This window comes from Cynocephalus volans, chromosome 2 (genome assembly GCF_027409185.1).
Source record: "Cynocephalus volans isolate mCynVol1 chromosome 2, mCynVol1.pri, whole genome shotgun sequence".
In the NCBI taxonomy this organism is placed as follows: domain Eukaryota; kingdom Metazoa; phylum Chordata; class Mammalia; order Dermoptera; family Cynocephalidae; genus Cynocephalus; species Cynocephalus volans.
The window spans coordinates 213,809,749-213,826,682 of record NC_084461.1 but is presented as its reverse complement, the minus strand read 5'-3'; the positions used below and the strand labels follow the sequence as shown (position 1 = coordinate 213,826,682).

The 16,934-nt window shown below is 44.6% G+C and overlaps 1 protein-coding gene across 1 annotated transcript in view; it reads right to left on the bottom strand.

Moving 5' to 3' along the window:
* PKD1L1 (polycystin 1 like 1, transient receptor potential channel interacting) overlaps positions 1–16,934 on the bottom strand; it is a 128,105-nt gene that overhangs the window by 89,038 nt on the left and 22,133 nt on the right. The window contains exons 9-14 of the mRNA XM_063087766.1: positions 10,898–11,071; positions 8,573–8,692; positions 7,914–8,082; positions 7,151–7,390; positions 4,621–4,753; positions 1,574–1,780 (exon numbers count right to left, since the gene is read on the bottom strand). Of these exons, the coding sequence (XP_062943836.1) occupies positions 1,574–1,780; positions 4,621–4,753; positions 7,151–7,390; positions 7,914–8,082; positions 8,573–8,692; positions 10,898–11,071 (1,043 nt within the window). The remainder of the gene's footprint in view (positions 1–1,573; positions 1,781–4,620; positions 4,754–7,150; positions 7,391–7,913; positions 8,083–8,572; positions 8,693–10,897; positions 11,072–16,934) is intronic.

The following is a 16,934-nucleotide window of genomic DNA, read 5'->3' as shown; positions in this document are numbered from 1 at the left end:
AACCCCGGGCCACTCTGTCAACTCCTTTTCTCCTGACTTGCTGAGGCATGTGGCGCTCACTTGTGACCTTACACAGCATGAGCCAGACCTAAAGAATGGTGATTCCTTCCTAGAGTGACAATGGTACTTGTGGCTGGCAATGCTGAGGACCACATGTAGATGAACACCAGTATGAGTCTGGCCAGATGGCCTTCCAGGGAGCACCCTTCCTCCTGCTCCCACTCCAACTGGCACACAGGAGGTTAAGGCTGACGGAGGATGGCCCCACCGTGACCCTACGCGAGTCCTGCCTCTGGACCACTCAGTCTGGCTGTAACGTACCACCCTAGGTACCTGCCTCTGAGAAACCACAGTGCCGAAGAGATCCCACAATTAGCCACAGATACAGAAAACCTACTTGCTCTTGTCAACGTGAGAGTGAAAAGTAAAAGTTATAAACTGAGATAAACCCAGAAAAAACACAATCAGGAACAAGTGATGTTTTATTTTAGAATATAACTAATAAAACATTTCCACTATTTTAAAATTAAACTTCAGTGAAACTGGCAACATGAATCTTTATGATGCTGATTACATTACGCTGGGATGACAGCAAGCCTTGCCCCTCCTGCCATCGCAAGGATGCAGCTTCCCAGCCTGGTGAGGCTGAGCTCCCCTCGCCCCCCCCCAACCTTGGCTCCTCGCTGTCCGCTGAGCTTCTGGGATGGACGCCGCCCCAGCAGCCTCCCCACAGCAGCCTCCACTCGCCGAACACCCAGGTCACCACCTGACTCCCGGCCCTCTTCTCCCCTCATGCCCGCCTTCCCACCACCTTCGGAAGATCCCAGGCTGTCTTCAGCTTCACTGCCCCCACTCACCCCACAAGCCCCCGCCCTCAAGCATGTGACCCCATTTGGGAACATGTCCCCGAACCTTCAACCAAGATGGTCTCATCAAGCCACTCCTGCCCTGAGCCCCCATGTCTCTCCATTAGCACCTGAACCCCACCTTCTGCAGCAGCCTGGGCTCCGTCTGCCTCCCCCGGGAGGTCGGATAAGGCAAATGTGCACAAGCCTTATCCATCTGCACATCCCTCTCCCCGCACACAGCAGGTCACAAGCAGGCACCCCGTCCTCATTAGAGAATGAAGTGCAGCCTCTCTCTCCTCCACTCACCTGGTCTCACAGATTTTCTTTTGATTTTTCCCTTTGATTCTTACATCTGTTCACCACGGCAAGTCAACTGCTCCTCGCCTGCCCCCTAAATCCACCCCATATTTACCCTGCTCTTATTCTCACTGCTGCTACCTACCTGTTTCAGCCTCTAATTATCTCACTGCTAGAATACTCTCCCCACCTCCCATCCTTCAACCTGTTGCCAACTGTTTCCCGGTTACTGTTTCCAAAGAGGAGTGTGCATTGTGCTCGGAAACCTTCAACTTTTTCTGGGACCTGCATTTAAAGCAACACCAATCACAGAGTGGCTGGTTACCCTGTGTCGCTCTGCCAGTTCTCACTGGCCCTGTTCACAATGTGATAAGTACAGAAGTGGAGAGGAAGCATTTGGCAGCAGTACAGTAAGTCAGGAAGCCGACCTTGGCAAGGGCGGTGTAGTTACTGGACTCCAGCGTGTAGCTCGGGAGCACAAGGGTCTGTCTGTGGGTGTCAACAGAAGCAGGGAGGGGGACGGGGGACCCATCAGGGCCCATCAAGCTCCAGGTGTAAGAAAGGCCTCGGGAAATGTCACAGAGGACAGCAGCTTCAAGGGTCACTCCCAGTCTCAGGGGCTGAGACCTCCATATCTAAAAATTCAAAGAGAAGGTGTCTCATTTCAAGGTCCATCATATCTAATGCAATGGCAAACTACTGGAAACTTACTCTCAATAGTAAATCTTCAATTATTTGTTTTTATACTTAGGGCTGGGCTAAGAAGGCACAGAAAAAAGACAAAAGTAAAAATTAAAAATATAAAAACAAGAAGAATAAGTAAATATTTATACTTAAACACTCATAATGGAATAAACAACTTTCTAAGCATAAAATTAATGGGAAAATATCAAAGAAAAAGGTTAATAGATTTGATTACATAAACATTTTGAACTTCTAAATATCAAAAATGCAAATTGTAAAAAACAATCAATAGAATAAAAAAGAAAATTATTTGCAATATATATGGCAAATATTTGCTTACTTTATTTTGTTCTTTGCTGGAATATTCTAAAGTCATTCCCAGAAATCATGACATTTAGTCCCCAAATACTAAATATATGTATATTAATCAACAATGACTTCTTAATATAATTCTATCAAATTCTAATTCAAATCAAATATTTCTAGTTTTTCCAAAACATAGCTGTATGCAAATTGTTTGATGTGGGATGCACAAAAGTTCCTTTGTTTAGAAAAAAAAAGAAGAAAGAGGGCAAAAAAAAAAAAGAAACGTTTTTCTCATCAGTTAGGACTATGAGGTTTTCTAACTTACGTTTGTTCAGGAAAGCAAGAATAAATGCTTATTTCTTTACCTAATTACCATATTAGAGTAAGAAGTTGGGCCTTCCTGATACGACCCAGCTAGTCTTTGAAAGTGATGGGTCTGTTGCACTATTCTTTCTACTTTTATTTATGCTTAAAATTTTCCGGAATTAAAACATTTAAATGTAAGTAGCAGTTCATAAATATATAAAACATATGAGTTAACATTAACAAGCCTAAAGGACAGGGAAGGCACAGGGGAAATATTAGCACATCCACACATTTGTCCTTGCCAGCCCCTCTGCCCAACACACACACACACACACACACACACACACCCCAGTGTGGGTGTTACTTGAGTCAGATTCGTTGTCCCTGAGCATGAAGGACCTCAGGATAAGGATTCTGCCCAGCCAGGGGCACCTCCTGCCCTAGGGCCAATGCTGGGTTGCAAGGGCTCTCCCTGCAGGACACTGTTCCTGAAGGTTTCATAACAATTGGAAAGGGAAAAACTTCTGGAGAAAGTTGAGACATGGGATTTTAAGAAATAGTGGTGCTCACTATAAATGGAATTTTGCCTTTGGCATTCTTTATGTGACTTTAGTCATAATTTAAATTACTTTTCAATTATTTTTATTGTTTCTACTCTGAATATAATACCATTGTAGGATTTCTCACAAAACTGTCCAGATTTGTAAGAGTCACAGCAAATTTTAATACTGATATGTCAATTTTTAGCCTATTAATAACAAACATTAAAAATATGAAACACCCAGTGGGTGTGAGAGCTGCATCCTGGGCATTGACACGTGAGGGCCACAGGAGGACACGGCTTGTCACAGCCCTGGGAAAGGTGCCATATCCTTCTATAACGGTTCTGCAGCTTCTAGGAACTATTCCTGTGGAAATGGCCAGACCTACAGAACGAGGTGCATACAGAACATCATCACCAAGTTATCTGCAGTGATAGAAAATTGGGAAGACAAAAGTGCAACAATGAGGACATGGTTAAATGATATATAACGTGTACACATGACTTAACATTCTGCTGCCATTAAAATATGTCATCAAAAGACTACTTAGTAACAAGAGAAAAGAGTCACACTGTAAACCAGTGATCCCACTTTTGTGCTTAAACACACGCACGCACAAACACAAGCAAACACACACACACCCCACACATACAAAAAGCGTTAGGAAAACACTGAAAGTAAATACATCAGATAATTAGCATGGCTATCGCCTGCTCGTCGGATTTCACTTGATTCCATTTTTTTCTTCATACTATTAGAAAATGTGTGAAATAAAGCAAAGTCTAAAGAACAGTGGAATTATCGATATTGTTCTCTTTGCTTTATGGATAAAAACCTCAACAAAAGGTGTGTCCCGTGGTTCCACCTAACGGCAGGGTCAGGATTTGAGCCAGACCCTCTGCCCGGGGCCTGCGCTCCTCCCGCTGTGGCCCTTGGCTTCGGTCTCTTCCCGCACAGAACGGCCCAACAATGTGGGCACGTGCCAGCCTAGCCAGCAGTCAGAGGTCTTTCCTATGAGGGCCAGGATCCTCCCAGGCACATGATCTCATGCCCCTTGATCTCCACGGACACACTGTGCGGTTGCTGAGAGCTGGGACTCAAAGGGGCCAAGCAGCAGCCCCTTGGGGGCGTGGCTGCCACAGAAAGCACTTGGCAAATGGCGCTCAGCCACGGATTCTCATTCCCGTGTGTCATTTGGGTGCCTCTGCCCTGTAAAGGAAAATTTGCTCTTCATCAAAGGCCTCCAACGAATGAAAGAAATAAAAAGCAACCCTTTCTGTCCTAACCCATAGAAGGTGCTCAATAAATAAGAGATCATTTCTTTTGATTTTGGGTGTCACATATATTCAAACTTTCCTTTCTCCTAAAACCACATTTCCCTACACAATAAATAAATACTCCCCGAAGCGACATGTGCTGGGTGCCAGAATAACACAGGCAAAGAAAGACTTATTCACACGCCAGAAACAAGAGGCTGTCCCCTCCATCCGGGCTGGGGTGGGCCTCTCCCCTCCCAAGGGCTCCTTTGTATAAAATGCAGCAGGAAAAACTCAACAAAGCCTCACTTCATTCCCCAAAGCTCTCGCCACTCCAGACAGGGATCCCAACTCAGAGGTGTCGCCAAAAGCCAGCCCTACCTGGACCATCCCAGGCCCCGTGTTCTGCAGCAGGGGCGGCTGGCAGGGCTCACGCACGATGAAAAGCTGCTTGCTCAGGGCCGCGGCGCTGACACTGTTGGACGCCAGGACCTCCACTGTGAACTCTCCTTCCCTGGAAGTGGGGGCAGAGAAACACCAAGACTGACTGCGGCCGCACGTCAGGTTTTCATTCACTCTCCCTAACCACCCTGGACCTACACACTGAGAGTGCTTGTAACTTACAGCATGGCACGTCAGCCCACTGTGCAAGAGCAGAAGAGGCAAGGGTCATGAGGTTGATTTCCACAGAGGTCATTCACAGTCCCACTGACAGACTGGCTGCTCACCTGGCGTGAGTCAGGCCAGACTCCAAACTTCCAGACCGATGTCACTGCTTTACACAAAACTATACATCTGCACAAGGGCGTATTGCTTCCTTCTTTGGGCAACCCTCCCAGCAGCCCTGCCCTGGGTCCTGTTGACCACAGGACCAAACCATGGGTTTTCCCTGGGGGATGAGCACCCCTGACCCGTAACTGGGGTCTCTGGGCACGATCTTCCTGTTCTGGTCCCTACTCCACGTATCTGTTTTCCTGAGCAATTTCTTGGGGGTCCTGAAAACTCAGGAGATGCAGGACAGATACACAGCCTGGACATGAGTCCAGCCCCCAGGGAGGGTGGAGGGTCCCAGCTGTGGAGAGAGGCAGGATATGGGGGGCAGGAGTAAGCTGGTAGCTCCTCACCTCACTAAGGAAATACATGTTTATTTTGCAAATGATACAACATGGCTAATCATATAGACTTCTAAGTCTGAAACAGAAAAACAGTCCCATCAGAAGGCCACAATTTGAGTTTGCAAGGACCAGAATGTCACTGGTCATCCGGTAAGAAAAGAAGGTCCTGCTGACGGGAATGAGGCCGCACAGTTGGCAAAGGCTGTCTGAGAGCCCAGGGCATAGAGGCACCAGACAAGCCATGTCACCTCCACAGGGCAAGAGAGGGCTCCAGGAGCTACAGAGCACATTGCCAGGTACCCAGGCCCCCATACACCCACCAGTACATGCTGCAATCTACCAGGTACTATTGCTCACTTCTTCCTTGTGAAATTTCCAGTGGAGAAGTCCTGAATCCATAGTGTAGTGGATTGAATTATGTCCCCCCAGAACTCATTGGAGCTTTAACTGTGTTCCCCAAGTTTTATGTATTAGAAACTTAGCCCCCACTGTGACTGCTAAGAGGGTGGGAAATCCTATTGTGGTCATTGAAAGGTGGATCGTTGAAGAGCTGATTGGGTTATAGGACCCTGCATTAGTGAACGGATTAAAAATGGTGATCAAGGGCATGGTTCTGAGGGCTTTAAAAGAAGAGGAGAGTCTGTCTTTCTCTCTCTGCCCTCTCTGCTTCCACCGTCTTGCAATGTACCACCACATGGACTTTGGACTTCCCAGCCTCAGAAACTGTACGCAATAAATGTTTTTCTTTATAAATCACCCAGTCTCAGGTACTCTGTTATAGCAACAAAAACAGACTAACACACATAGCTAGCCATGGGGCCGTTCAGGAGTCTGCATCAGAGCATGGAGAGCCCACAGGTGTGGCTTCCCGTGGAAGTCCTGCACTGGAGGAAATCTGCAACCTTCCCCTGATGCCGCTGCCCAGATGGGCCTCATTTTCTGGATCCTTCTGTACACTCTGATATTTCCCTACACTAGCACAAAGGCATCGCATGGACTGGGCCTCAGCTTCCTCCATGCTGGTCTCTCCACAGCTATGGGACCTGGTCATGATCCTGGAACTCACCCTGAGCAGAGGCTGAGCTGGCAACAAGTGGTCCCCTTAGCCTGCACTTTATCACCTCCTAACCTTGAGAGGTGGAAGTCCTGTGGTTTGCACCTGCAGTTTCCCATGGGCCTGGCCATCCCCCTGGAAATGCTACATTAATTTTGGGCAAAGGCAGTCATGCCTCTTTCTTATATCTCCATAATGCTCTGTCCCAGGTAGACAGTGGGTGCTCAGGACATGCCCAGTTAAAGGACAGTGTTCACGGTCTTCAGGATAACACCAAGGCCCTTTTACAATGAGTGCCACCAGCCTATGCACACCTCGCCAGTCACCCACACCTCATCCACTGGCACCCACCCCTTGTGCCTTCGCCAGGCTGTGGCTTCTGCTTGCAACTCTTCCCCTCCTTGTCCCTTTAGCACACTCTTACTCAAGATTTCACCTTAAGCTCACATGCACATGCCCCCATGAGCTGGCTCTCCAGTCCCCAAAGAACAAGTTGTCCCCCCACCTCACGCCTCCCTGTGCATGTACTCCCTGTAGTGAAAGTATCTCTTTTCCTCTTCATCTTTTCCCTGGACTATGAGCTTCCTGACAGCCAGATCCGGGTCTTACTTGTCTCTGTTTAACTATCTGTCACCTACAGTGACTGAAAGGCAGTTCGGCTATGGGGAACTGAGTGCCGATGCCCTGAGGAGCCGCTTCCAGGCAGTCTGCAGGGAGCACCCGCTGGCCCGAGGTGTCTTACCTCCTGTAGACGTGACTGGTGGAGCTGTTCCCCAGGCGGACAGTGCCATCCCCAAAGTTCCACAGGTAAGCAACATCAGTGCCGAAGTTGATTCTGCACTCAAAGGTCACACTGGAGTTTACCAGAGCTGAGGAGGTGGACATGAGCCGGTTGGCCACGATTTTCTTTTGTACCCTGATGAGGTGGGGCTCAGAGACCACACTGCTGATCCTGTTGGAAGCCGTGACTGTCACACGATACCTGCAGGATGGGGCCAGGAGGGCAGGAAAGGCAGATGGCAGAATAAGAACACGTTCAGAGCTAGGGAGAAGGTCCATATGTCTTCAAGAGAAAGGCAGGGGGGGTTGGTATTTAATTTGTAAGAATTACCACAGTACCCAGTGATTTTCATCTTACTGGGCAGAAGAGGGAGTGATATTTCTGACCACTTCTTCTTCGTTATTTAATTCTCTTTGTAAAGCAGTGGGGTAAGCATGCCACCCTTCCTCAGATGAGGAATTCCTTAGGTCACATGGGAGGCTGAGAGGGACGTGAACCCAGCCTTGTCTGATTTCAAAGCCCAACACCTTTTCACTCAGTTCAAGCTAAAGGAAGGTGTGTCCCTCTTCCTTTAAATCTTATTTTGGAGTTCATTCACAGAAGCACTTAGTGGCTCATTATAATGCGAAGGCAACACCCTTAAAATGATTTTAGCAGCAGCACGATGATCCTCAGACCGAGTGCAGGCTGCGCTACAGCTACCCATCCTGATGCCCTTTTTTACCAGTGCGGGATGCTGAATCTTTTTTTAACGCTTCTTGAAGTGGTCCTCAGTGGTGGATCGTCTCCAAAATTCCACACAAACTCCAGCGGTGTTGTTTCTTTGGTAACAGCTTCAAATGCTATGTCTGTGTCTGTGGCAAACACAGTTCCATTTGTGTAGACAGAGATAGCTACAACAAAAGAAAGGAGGTGCAGACACATGAACACGGAAGAAATTGGTATCTCTGCTTTCCCATTTAGTCATGGCCTTGAGTGACAGATAGTGAGTGTCAGATGAGTATAGGGCTGTGCTGAGGACGTAGCTGCAGGACCACGAGGGCAATGCCAGCCCCAGCTCGAAGGCCAGCAGAGCAAGAGCTCATAAGGCGATACGACCAATGCGTCTGGAATTTTGCTGGAAGGGGCCTGGGGGGGTGTGTGGAGCTGGCAGGTGACTCTGCATGATCACTAGCCTTCTCATACCTTTAGATGGGAGCCTAATGCCTATAGCTTCTAGAAAAGTCCTAGAACAAACGGCAGGTAAACAAGGACCTTTTTCAAAGGCGAATGGGAATCTCAGGAAGAGCTGAAAACAGAACCTAGTGCTGTCTCTGGCTTTCCTAATCTCAACTGACCGGTGGGGAAGACTTTGTTAGATCTGGAATGAGAGCAAAAACTTACGTTGCATCTTATACCAAACAGTCATGATGGGCCATGCCTGGCTGTCACCCACTTGGGTTTGAGAAATAAAGGACACATTATACGAAGAAATGGATGGAAAATGGTGCATAACAACAGTGCCTAAAATGAGAAACAAAAAAGAAAAGAGAAAAAGTCTTAAAATTAATCCACTTGTCTCATGCCAATATTTCCCATTTTTTTTTACTTTCCTTGTTTGAATTTCAATAAATTTCAAAATTCAAAGTGTGTGCTCTGAAATCAGACAGAGCTGGGAAACATGAACTTTGCCACAAGGTTTTTCTCATTAAAATTTTCTTTAAATGTTTTCCCTGTCTCCTGAGAACTCCCTACATAGTGGTAAATACATTAATTCCTTTGAAATATGTTAATTACTTTGCTAGATGGTTTTGTTTTTAAAGTATTTCTCCAATGAGTACACTAAGTAGTCCTCACTTCTCAGGGGTTCTTAAATGGCAATCCGAAGATAAGCCTCAGGGATTTAAGTCTTTTAAAATGTAACGCGAGGGGGGCCAAGGGCCTTAGCCACACACCCCCGACCTCCATATCTAGCCCAGTGACAACTGAGCTTCAGTCAGAAGCACCCTGGGCTCCAGGGTGGGGGAAAGCACTCAGGGGCCTCAGCCATGCCCCCTCCAAAATCTGCATCCAGTCCAGTACAACCAAGCTGCCACCAAAAGCTCCCTGGACTCCCCTGACAGAATGGGGGATTCCCCCTCCCCCACAACTGCTCCACATCTTAAAATGTAAAAAAAATAATAAATTAATTAAAAATATATACAACACAAGATTTTGCATACAAACGCACCACACAGACACACCACATACATACATACCACACATGCACAAACCACAAACACTACATACACCACATACCACACACATGCATGTATGTATGTATGTATGTATGTATGTATGTATTAGAAGGCAGATCCCGAACATTGTATTAGATTCTGGAAGAGGACTGTGATGTCTAGGAAGACTTAGAACTCATTTATCACAAAGGAATATTAAGAAAGGAAGTAGGTTTTTTATAATTATTGCTGTTCTTCTGCACAGTTTTTCTCTTTATAAGGAGAAAATGTTTATTTGAAACAGATAAAATAGAATGGATATTTTGCTCTTCTCTCACACATTAGAATTTTTGAAAAGTAAATATCCCATGAATAATAGTGCCATGGCCTTAACTCTGACCACAGTCTGGAAGTCACAATATGTGAGGAAAGTACAATGCACAGAGCTGCATGAGATTATCCAGTTACCAATCTGTGGAGCTGCACGAAAACCCCGGCCTGCCCATTCTAAGTCCTGGCACAGAACCAACGGGGATTTACAAGCATTCTGCTTTCACATTGGCTAGATGGGCTATGTATTCATTCAAAGTCTAGACAAAACAAGTCAATATGAATGACCAACCGGCTGGTTAGTGTGTGCTGACAGGTTGAAATACTCCTCCCCTACGTATTTTCTAGTTTCGTGGAGGGAGAGTTTCTCATCAGACTGGCTGTACAGCAAACGTACAGTCGATGTGTAAAACAAGTTCTGAAGACTTCTAGAAATGAATTCCTTGGAGTATATCTCCCAGTGGATTCTCTTACTTCTTCTGGGAAATGGCGGCTCCACATTCCATTTACATGGGCTGAACATTCTGGGGTTGTCTCTGACTGCCCCCCCCTGGACTCTTCCCCTGACAGCATGTGGCTGGAGTCCCCACCCCACCCCACTGGCCTCTGAGCTTCGGCTTCCTCTGTGTAAAAGTGACATGAAGGGAACAGCCCCCTACAGGTGGTTGTGGGATGAAGCTAGGTGATGGGAGGGAGGCACTGGGCAGAAACCAACCCACAGCAAGCACCCTGCGCTGTCCCTCGGTTCTGCTTTGGCTCATAGCCACGCCGTCCATCCCATCCCACATGGCTTCTTCATGGCCATCCCACTCCTCCAGACTCATCATATGTGCCAGCTCCTACCTCCACAGTTACACGTAATCCCATCTCCTGAAATCTCCCAGCCCCTTAGCCATGTCCTTCTGAAGGCATTTTTATGTCCTATCTCATATCCTTCATATGCATGTCTGGTGTCTTTACTAGATGACAAATTCCTTAAGGCTAGGATCTTGTAGGACTTCATCTTCACACTCCTCTCCCCCAAGAACACAGTAATCTGCATGAACAGTTTCTCAGTGAGGAAAGAATAAATGGATACCATATCAAATTGAGAACTGTCAGAACTTGAACAGTATAATTAAATCAGACAGAGCCATGCTTCATTTATAGTTGAGGTTATGCAGACTCTAGACACAGGTCTTACTTTCCTGATTCATGTAGGAGCCAGTGAAGACAAGAACTTCATCCTTGTGGACACTGCTGGAATTCATGAACACAGACACAGCCTCCTGGCTGATTTCCACATAATAAGGCCCAAGCTCCACTTCAGATCCGTGAAACTCATTGTAAATAACAGCCTTGAGCATGTAGATGCCTTCTGGAAAAAGAAGAAAGAGTGGACACTTGATGAATTTTTAAAAGCAGGCATAACAGTTAACATTTGTAGATGGTCATGATGCGTAACTAAGATGGGAACAGAAACAGTAAAGGTGATTTTTCTTGTCTCTGTGGTAGCCACACAGAGAGAGCCTACACTCAACAGGGCTCCGTGTGTGGTTTAATGCTCGGCTGTCTTGAAATTCTTAATACTTTTTTTGAGCAAGGGACTCTGAATTTTCATTTTCCACTGGGCCCTGAGAATTATGTGGCCAATCCTGTGCAGCAGGAAATATTCATAAGGATGAAAATAGATACTGGTCATCACACAGAAAGGCAAAAAAAACCCCAAATTAAATTAACAGCCAAATGGAAATATGTCCAAGTAACTGCTATAGCATATTACAAAGATGGCCCCAAACCCTTTCCCTGTTTTACAGCCTTACGATATGACTCTAACATGACTCTGTGGCTCCTCTTATCACGTGGTAGAGCCTATTTCTTCACCCCTTGAATCGGTGCTAGTCCTGGCCTTGACATGTCTTGCTTGTCCTGGCCTTGCCCTCTCTTGCTACCATGTGAAGTAGCCTGGCCCAGACTGCTGAAGGCTGACAGACACATGACTGAGTCACCCCCACGGCTTCTGCCAAGGGCCAGTCACCTGCAGGAGAAGAGCCACCGAGCTGGCTGGCAGCTGGCTGCAGATCCATGAATGAGCCCATCTGAGACCAGCGCAGACCCAGAGAACTCCCAGCAGAACTGTGAGCTAAGTACATGGCTGTGTTTTAAGGCACTACATCCAGGGTGGTTTGTTAACACAACAATAGATCACTGATACAATTCCACTGAACTGGAAAGACCGTTAGCAATTCTCTAACCCCTATCCTACACACGATATTCTTAAACTGTACATTGGATCATGTTATTCTCCAGCTTTAAAATGCTAGGTGATTCCCCATGTGTCACAGGATAAAATCAGCTGAAATGAGCCATTCACACTTAGCTGGGCTGGTGCTAATCGCCCTTCCCTGGCCCTGCCAAGCACACAACCGATTCACCATCCAAACAGAGCAAGGCTATACTTCCCAGACATCCTGGTCTCCATCACAACCTGCCCCTGTGCACAGCCGTCTCTCAGCTTATGACGTCCTTCTTCCCACCTCCACCTGGCTGACTCGCAACCCCCGAGCCTCTCTGAATGAGGCAGGTAGAAAGTGGGACTGCATCTGGCACTGACCAAAGGACAGGGCTGTGCTTCCCTCTCAGACTCACCACACTGTCTTCCTTGTCCCAAAACCTCATCACAGAGCACTTATCAGATGCACACGAATGTTTATCAAGTGAAGCTCAAAAGGTTAAATAATTTATCCTAGGCATAGAGTATGCAATTATTTCTTAGGAATTAAGACTCTTCCCTCTCTTCATTTTCTACATCAAAATTTATGGAATAATATATGGATCTAGGAAAGTTGCAAGTAGTAGCATAAGTAGAAAAGAGGGAATGACTTCAATGGGCAAAAGCATGTCTACAAGGAAGAGTAAGGAACACGGCAGTATACAGGGGGATTTGGGAATTCCGTGTTGAGGAAGGGACAGAGAGAAGGGCATCTGTATGAGTCCATTTAGGTTGCTTATAACAAAATACTTGGAACTGGATAATTTATAAAGATAAATGAAATTTATTGCTCACAGTTTCTGAGGCTGGGAAGTCCAAAGTCCATCTGCGGGTGGCAAAAGTGAAGCTGGGGTCTCACATTGCAATATGGTGGAAGCAGAGAGAGCAGAGAGAGCGAGAGAGACTCTTTTCTTTTAAAGCCCTCGGAACCACACCCCTGACCACCATTTTTAATCCATTCACTACTGCACGGTCCTACAATCTAATCACCTCTTCAAGGGTCCAAATTTCAATTACCATAATAGGATTTCCCACCTTCTTAACAGGCACAGTGGGGACTAAGTTTCTAATACATAAAACTTGGGGGACACAATTCAAGCTTCAGGGAGTTTGGGGGGGACAAAATTCAATCAACTATAGCATCCTATATTATGCATGGGCCAAACTGACATAAACAGGAAATGGGCACACTTTCCCAAATTGTATTCTCACTTGGAAGCTACATCTTAAATGCTAAGACATCGTTTATAGCTTCATTCAAATTTTTTTATAACACTGCTTCTCACAACTGTGTCCAAAAAATTTCTGCACATAAATTTTAATAAGTAGAAACAGAAATGGGCACCCATGAAGATCATCACATTCACGGGGACCAGGACTTAATTAAGAGCTGTGCTATGCATAAATCAATATATTGTTCATGTTTCATTTTAAAGGCAGAATCATGACTATGAGGAAAAGCAGTTTATACAATAGTTAAGAAAATGCTCTATGGAGTCAGGGGAATTTGACTTTGGAACTCTGTGTGCGATCAAATCATAGGCATATTTTACTTAGAAGTTGACTTTAGATTTAACCCCTATTAGGAGATATAACACCAATTCCTTATTTTATTCTTAAAGCAATAAAGAAATCAATTAACATATATTAAAGTTGTAAATGCTTAAAATTAATAGAGCAAGATCTGATTTGAACTTGGAGATACAGTCAGCCTTCCACTAAATCTTCTAGGAATTAATCCCAAAGCAGTAAACAAAAATGAAAACTTTTTTGTGTGTGTGTGAAATGAGATAGATACCATGTTCAGATACAAAATAGATGCAAAAGCTGCTAACAACAGCAAAAGTCAGGCTTGGATGAGTAGGAACTGTGCTGGAGGGAGAGAAGAGAAGATGCCTCGAAGTGAGAACTCAATGACTATGAATATCATAAACACACACACGTGTGCACACACACACACATACACACACATGCACATGCACACATGCATACACATGCACATGCACACAAGCACAGACATGCACACAAGCACACATGCACGTACCACCTACAAACAGCTAGTTTGGAAAAAAGGCAACTCTTTCAATTATGAGCAATACTATGAAGAAAAAGAAGAAGAAAATGGAAGGAAGAAAAGAAGGAAGAAAGAGAGAGAAAGGGAGGAAAAAAGGAAGGGAGGACAGGCATCAGGAGATATAAGATACTACAAAAGTTAACGGGGTACTCAGTAGACACTCATAATAGACTGAGATCATTTACCAGAAAAACACTGAGGGAAGATAAAATGATTTAACAGCCCGAGGAATCATTAGCTTCTGTGATGCAAAACCAGAGAGCAGAAACGCTAGAAACAAGGGCAACATTTCAAAGAGTATAACAGAATAGAAGCTGCAGAACACAAAAGAAGGGACATAGAGGAAAAAATGGAAGTGCAGGCAAGATGAAATAAAAATAAAAGAACAGAAAAGATTAGAAAAGACAAAAGAAATCTAACACATGTATGACCAGAGTCTCCCCCGAGAAAAGCTGAAATACTGGAACAGAAAAATATTTAAAGATATAATTAAAGAAATCTTTCCTGAAACAAAGGACACCACCACATTTCTACACATTGAAAAGAGATGTGCTTGTGCCAGAGAAATCTGACCCAGGATGGCCAACACTGAGACAAGGTCTGGTAAAACTACTGAAGCTGAAATATAGAGAAATCATTCTTTTGACAGCCAGACAAAACTTTGTCACTAATAAGGGGGAAAAATAGGCTGACCTTAGTATTGTCACAGCATAAGAAAGAATCTACAGAGAATCACGAGGAGGGTCTCTTAAGACACAGACTGCCAGGCTCTCCCTCCTGCATTTCTGACTCAATAGGTCTGGGATGGGGCCTGAGAGTATGTATTTCAAACCAGTCTCAAGTGATAGTGATGCTGCTGGCCCACACCTGCAGAACCAGTTACACAAGAGAAGAGAGTGAAGAAACACCTAAAGTCCCCAAGAAAGAACATGTGGCCAAGGATTTAAGAGCCAGCACATTCAACTAAAATGGTAGCAAACAATTTTGAATATGCAGGAACTTAGAGAATCTTATTCCACGAGTCTTCCTACAAAATCTACCGAAGAACAAACCTCAGTGAACCTCATGGGAACAGCATGGCAAAAAAACTGAGAGTGAGAACTGAATATATTTGACTCTAAAACTAGAACTAAAACAAATGTAGAAAAAACAGGTGACAAAAAAATGTAAACATTATATATCCTGACAATGCAGAAAATATATAGCAAACCAAAACTGGGAGGGAAGAGGATAAAAAGGTGGGATTTGTGGATTAAAATAGATTGCCTCATAAATAGTTGCTGGAAATCAAAAGGCATATAAATTTAACAAAAGACTAATAAAAATAATGTAGATGACTGAAATTGGTGATAGAAGAGGGAGGGGAAAGGGAAGAAGGGAGAATATACCAATTCCATCATGGCTTCTAGTGGGTAATGAATGGACACTCTAAAGAAACAGAAGGGTAAAGGGGATCAATTAAAACAAGGGCACAAGCCTCCCAAATATCAGAAGGCTAACTTAGACATACAAAATTTTTAAATGAAATGTATTTTAAAATTTACACAGAGCCCATAATGTAAAATATGACAGATCTAAGGCCAAACATCTGTCATTTCAATAAAGACAAATCCACTAAACTCATCTATCTAAAATAAGGATTATCAGAATAGCTCACACAGCGAAGCCAACTCCACTATGGTCAGAGAAATGTCTAAGACAGTGATTCAGAAAAGTGGGGAATAAAAGAACTGGAAGAATGTTGCAATTTGCGACAGCCATTGATGGGGCGGGAATGCCCCGATGCTGCAGTGGCCTCCCAGTGCAGGACGGAGCAGGACTCATAAAAGAAAGAGGCTGGGACCACCTAGGCTATTAAAGGAATTAGGATGAAAGTTGCAAATTGCCTGAGCACACAGACCAGAGAGCAGCACGGGACAGAGGGAGCGTTTCAGATTGGTGTGGGGAGGGATCACTCAGCAAGTGGTTTGGGGCCAATTGGGTGGGCATTCGGAACACTATACAATGGAATCTACACCTCAGACTTTATGCCAGATTATTTATTCAAATGTGCTACATATTTAAATGTGCAAAGTGGAATTACAAAAACTCTAGTTTGAAAACATGAGAGAACTGTTTTATAAACTTGGAGTAAGAAAGGTATTTCTAACGATGACATAAAACTCAGAAACCGTAAAAGAGGTTGATTAAAGTATGCTTAATAAAAATTAAATTTTCCACATGAAAAGAAAAAAACCATAAGCAAAGCCAAAACACAAAATGCAACCAAAAATACATATATTTGCAACTTACATCATACTAAAGGACGAATTTTCTCTTAACTAAAAGAGCTCATACAAACACTATATTAGGGGAAACTATTAAAGTGTTCTTCTTCGTTAAATATCATCAAATATTGACAATTTCACATAAATGAACCTGGTAAGATGCAAATTAAAACTTCAGAAAGAGACTGTTTCCACCTGTCATACTGACATCCACACACGCACAGGAGTATAAACCGGACAGCCCTAACTGAGTGCAGTTAAACGATAACTACCAAATTACAAATGTACACAGCATTTGAGGAAATAACTTCCCTTTCCTGTGAAATGGTATACACAGGCAATTATTCACTGCAATGTTGTCTGCAATAATGAAACAATCTCAGTATCCACCAATAAAAAAAAAATGGTTAAATGGATTTGGCTGGTGCGGTCCACGCCATGGCAGGATCCTAAAGGAGTAAGCTTGGGCTGCCCTCTCTGAGTTGGCAGGACCGCCAGAGGGAGAGCTGTTAGCAAGGCCGCAGCTACGAGCACTTGCTACAACCATAAGGGTTCCTGCCTCAGCTTTGTGGTACTGCTTTTGCTTTCTCTTTCAATATTTTGGTTAGCGTGGCAGTTCTCTGAATTC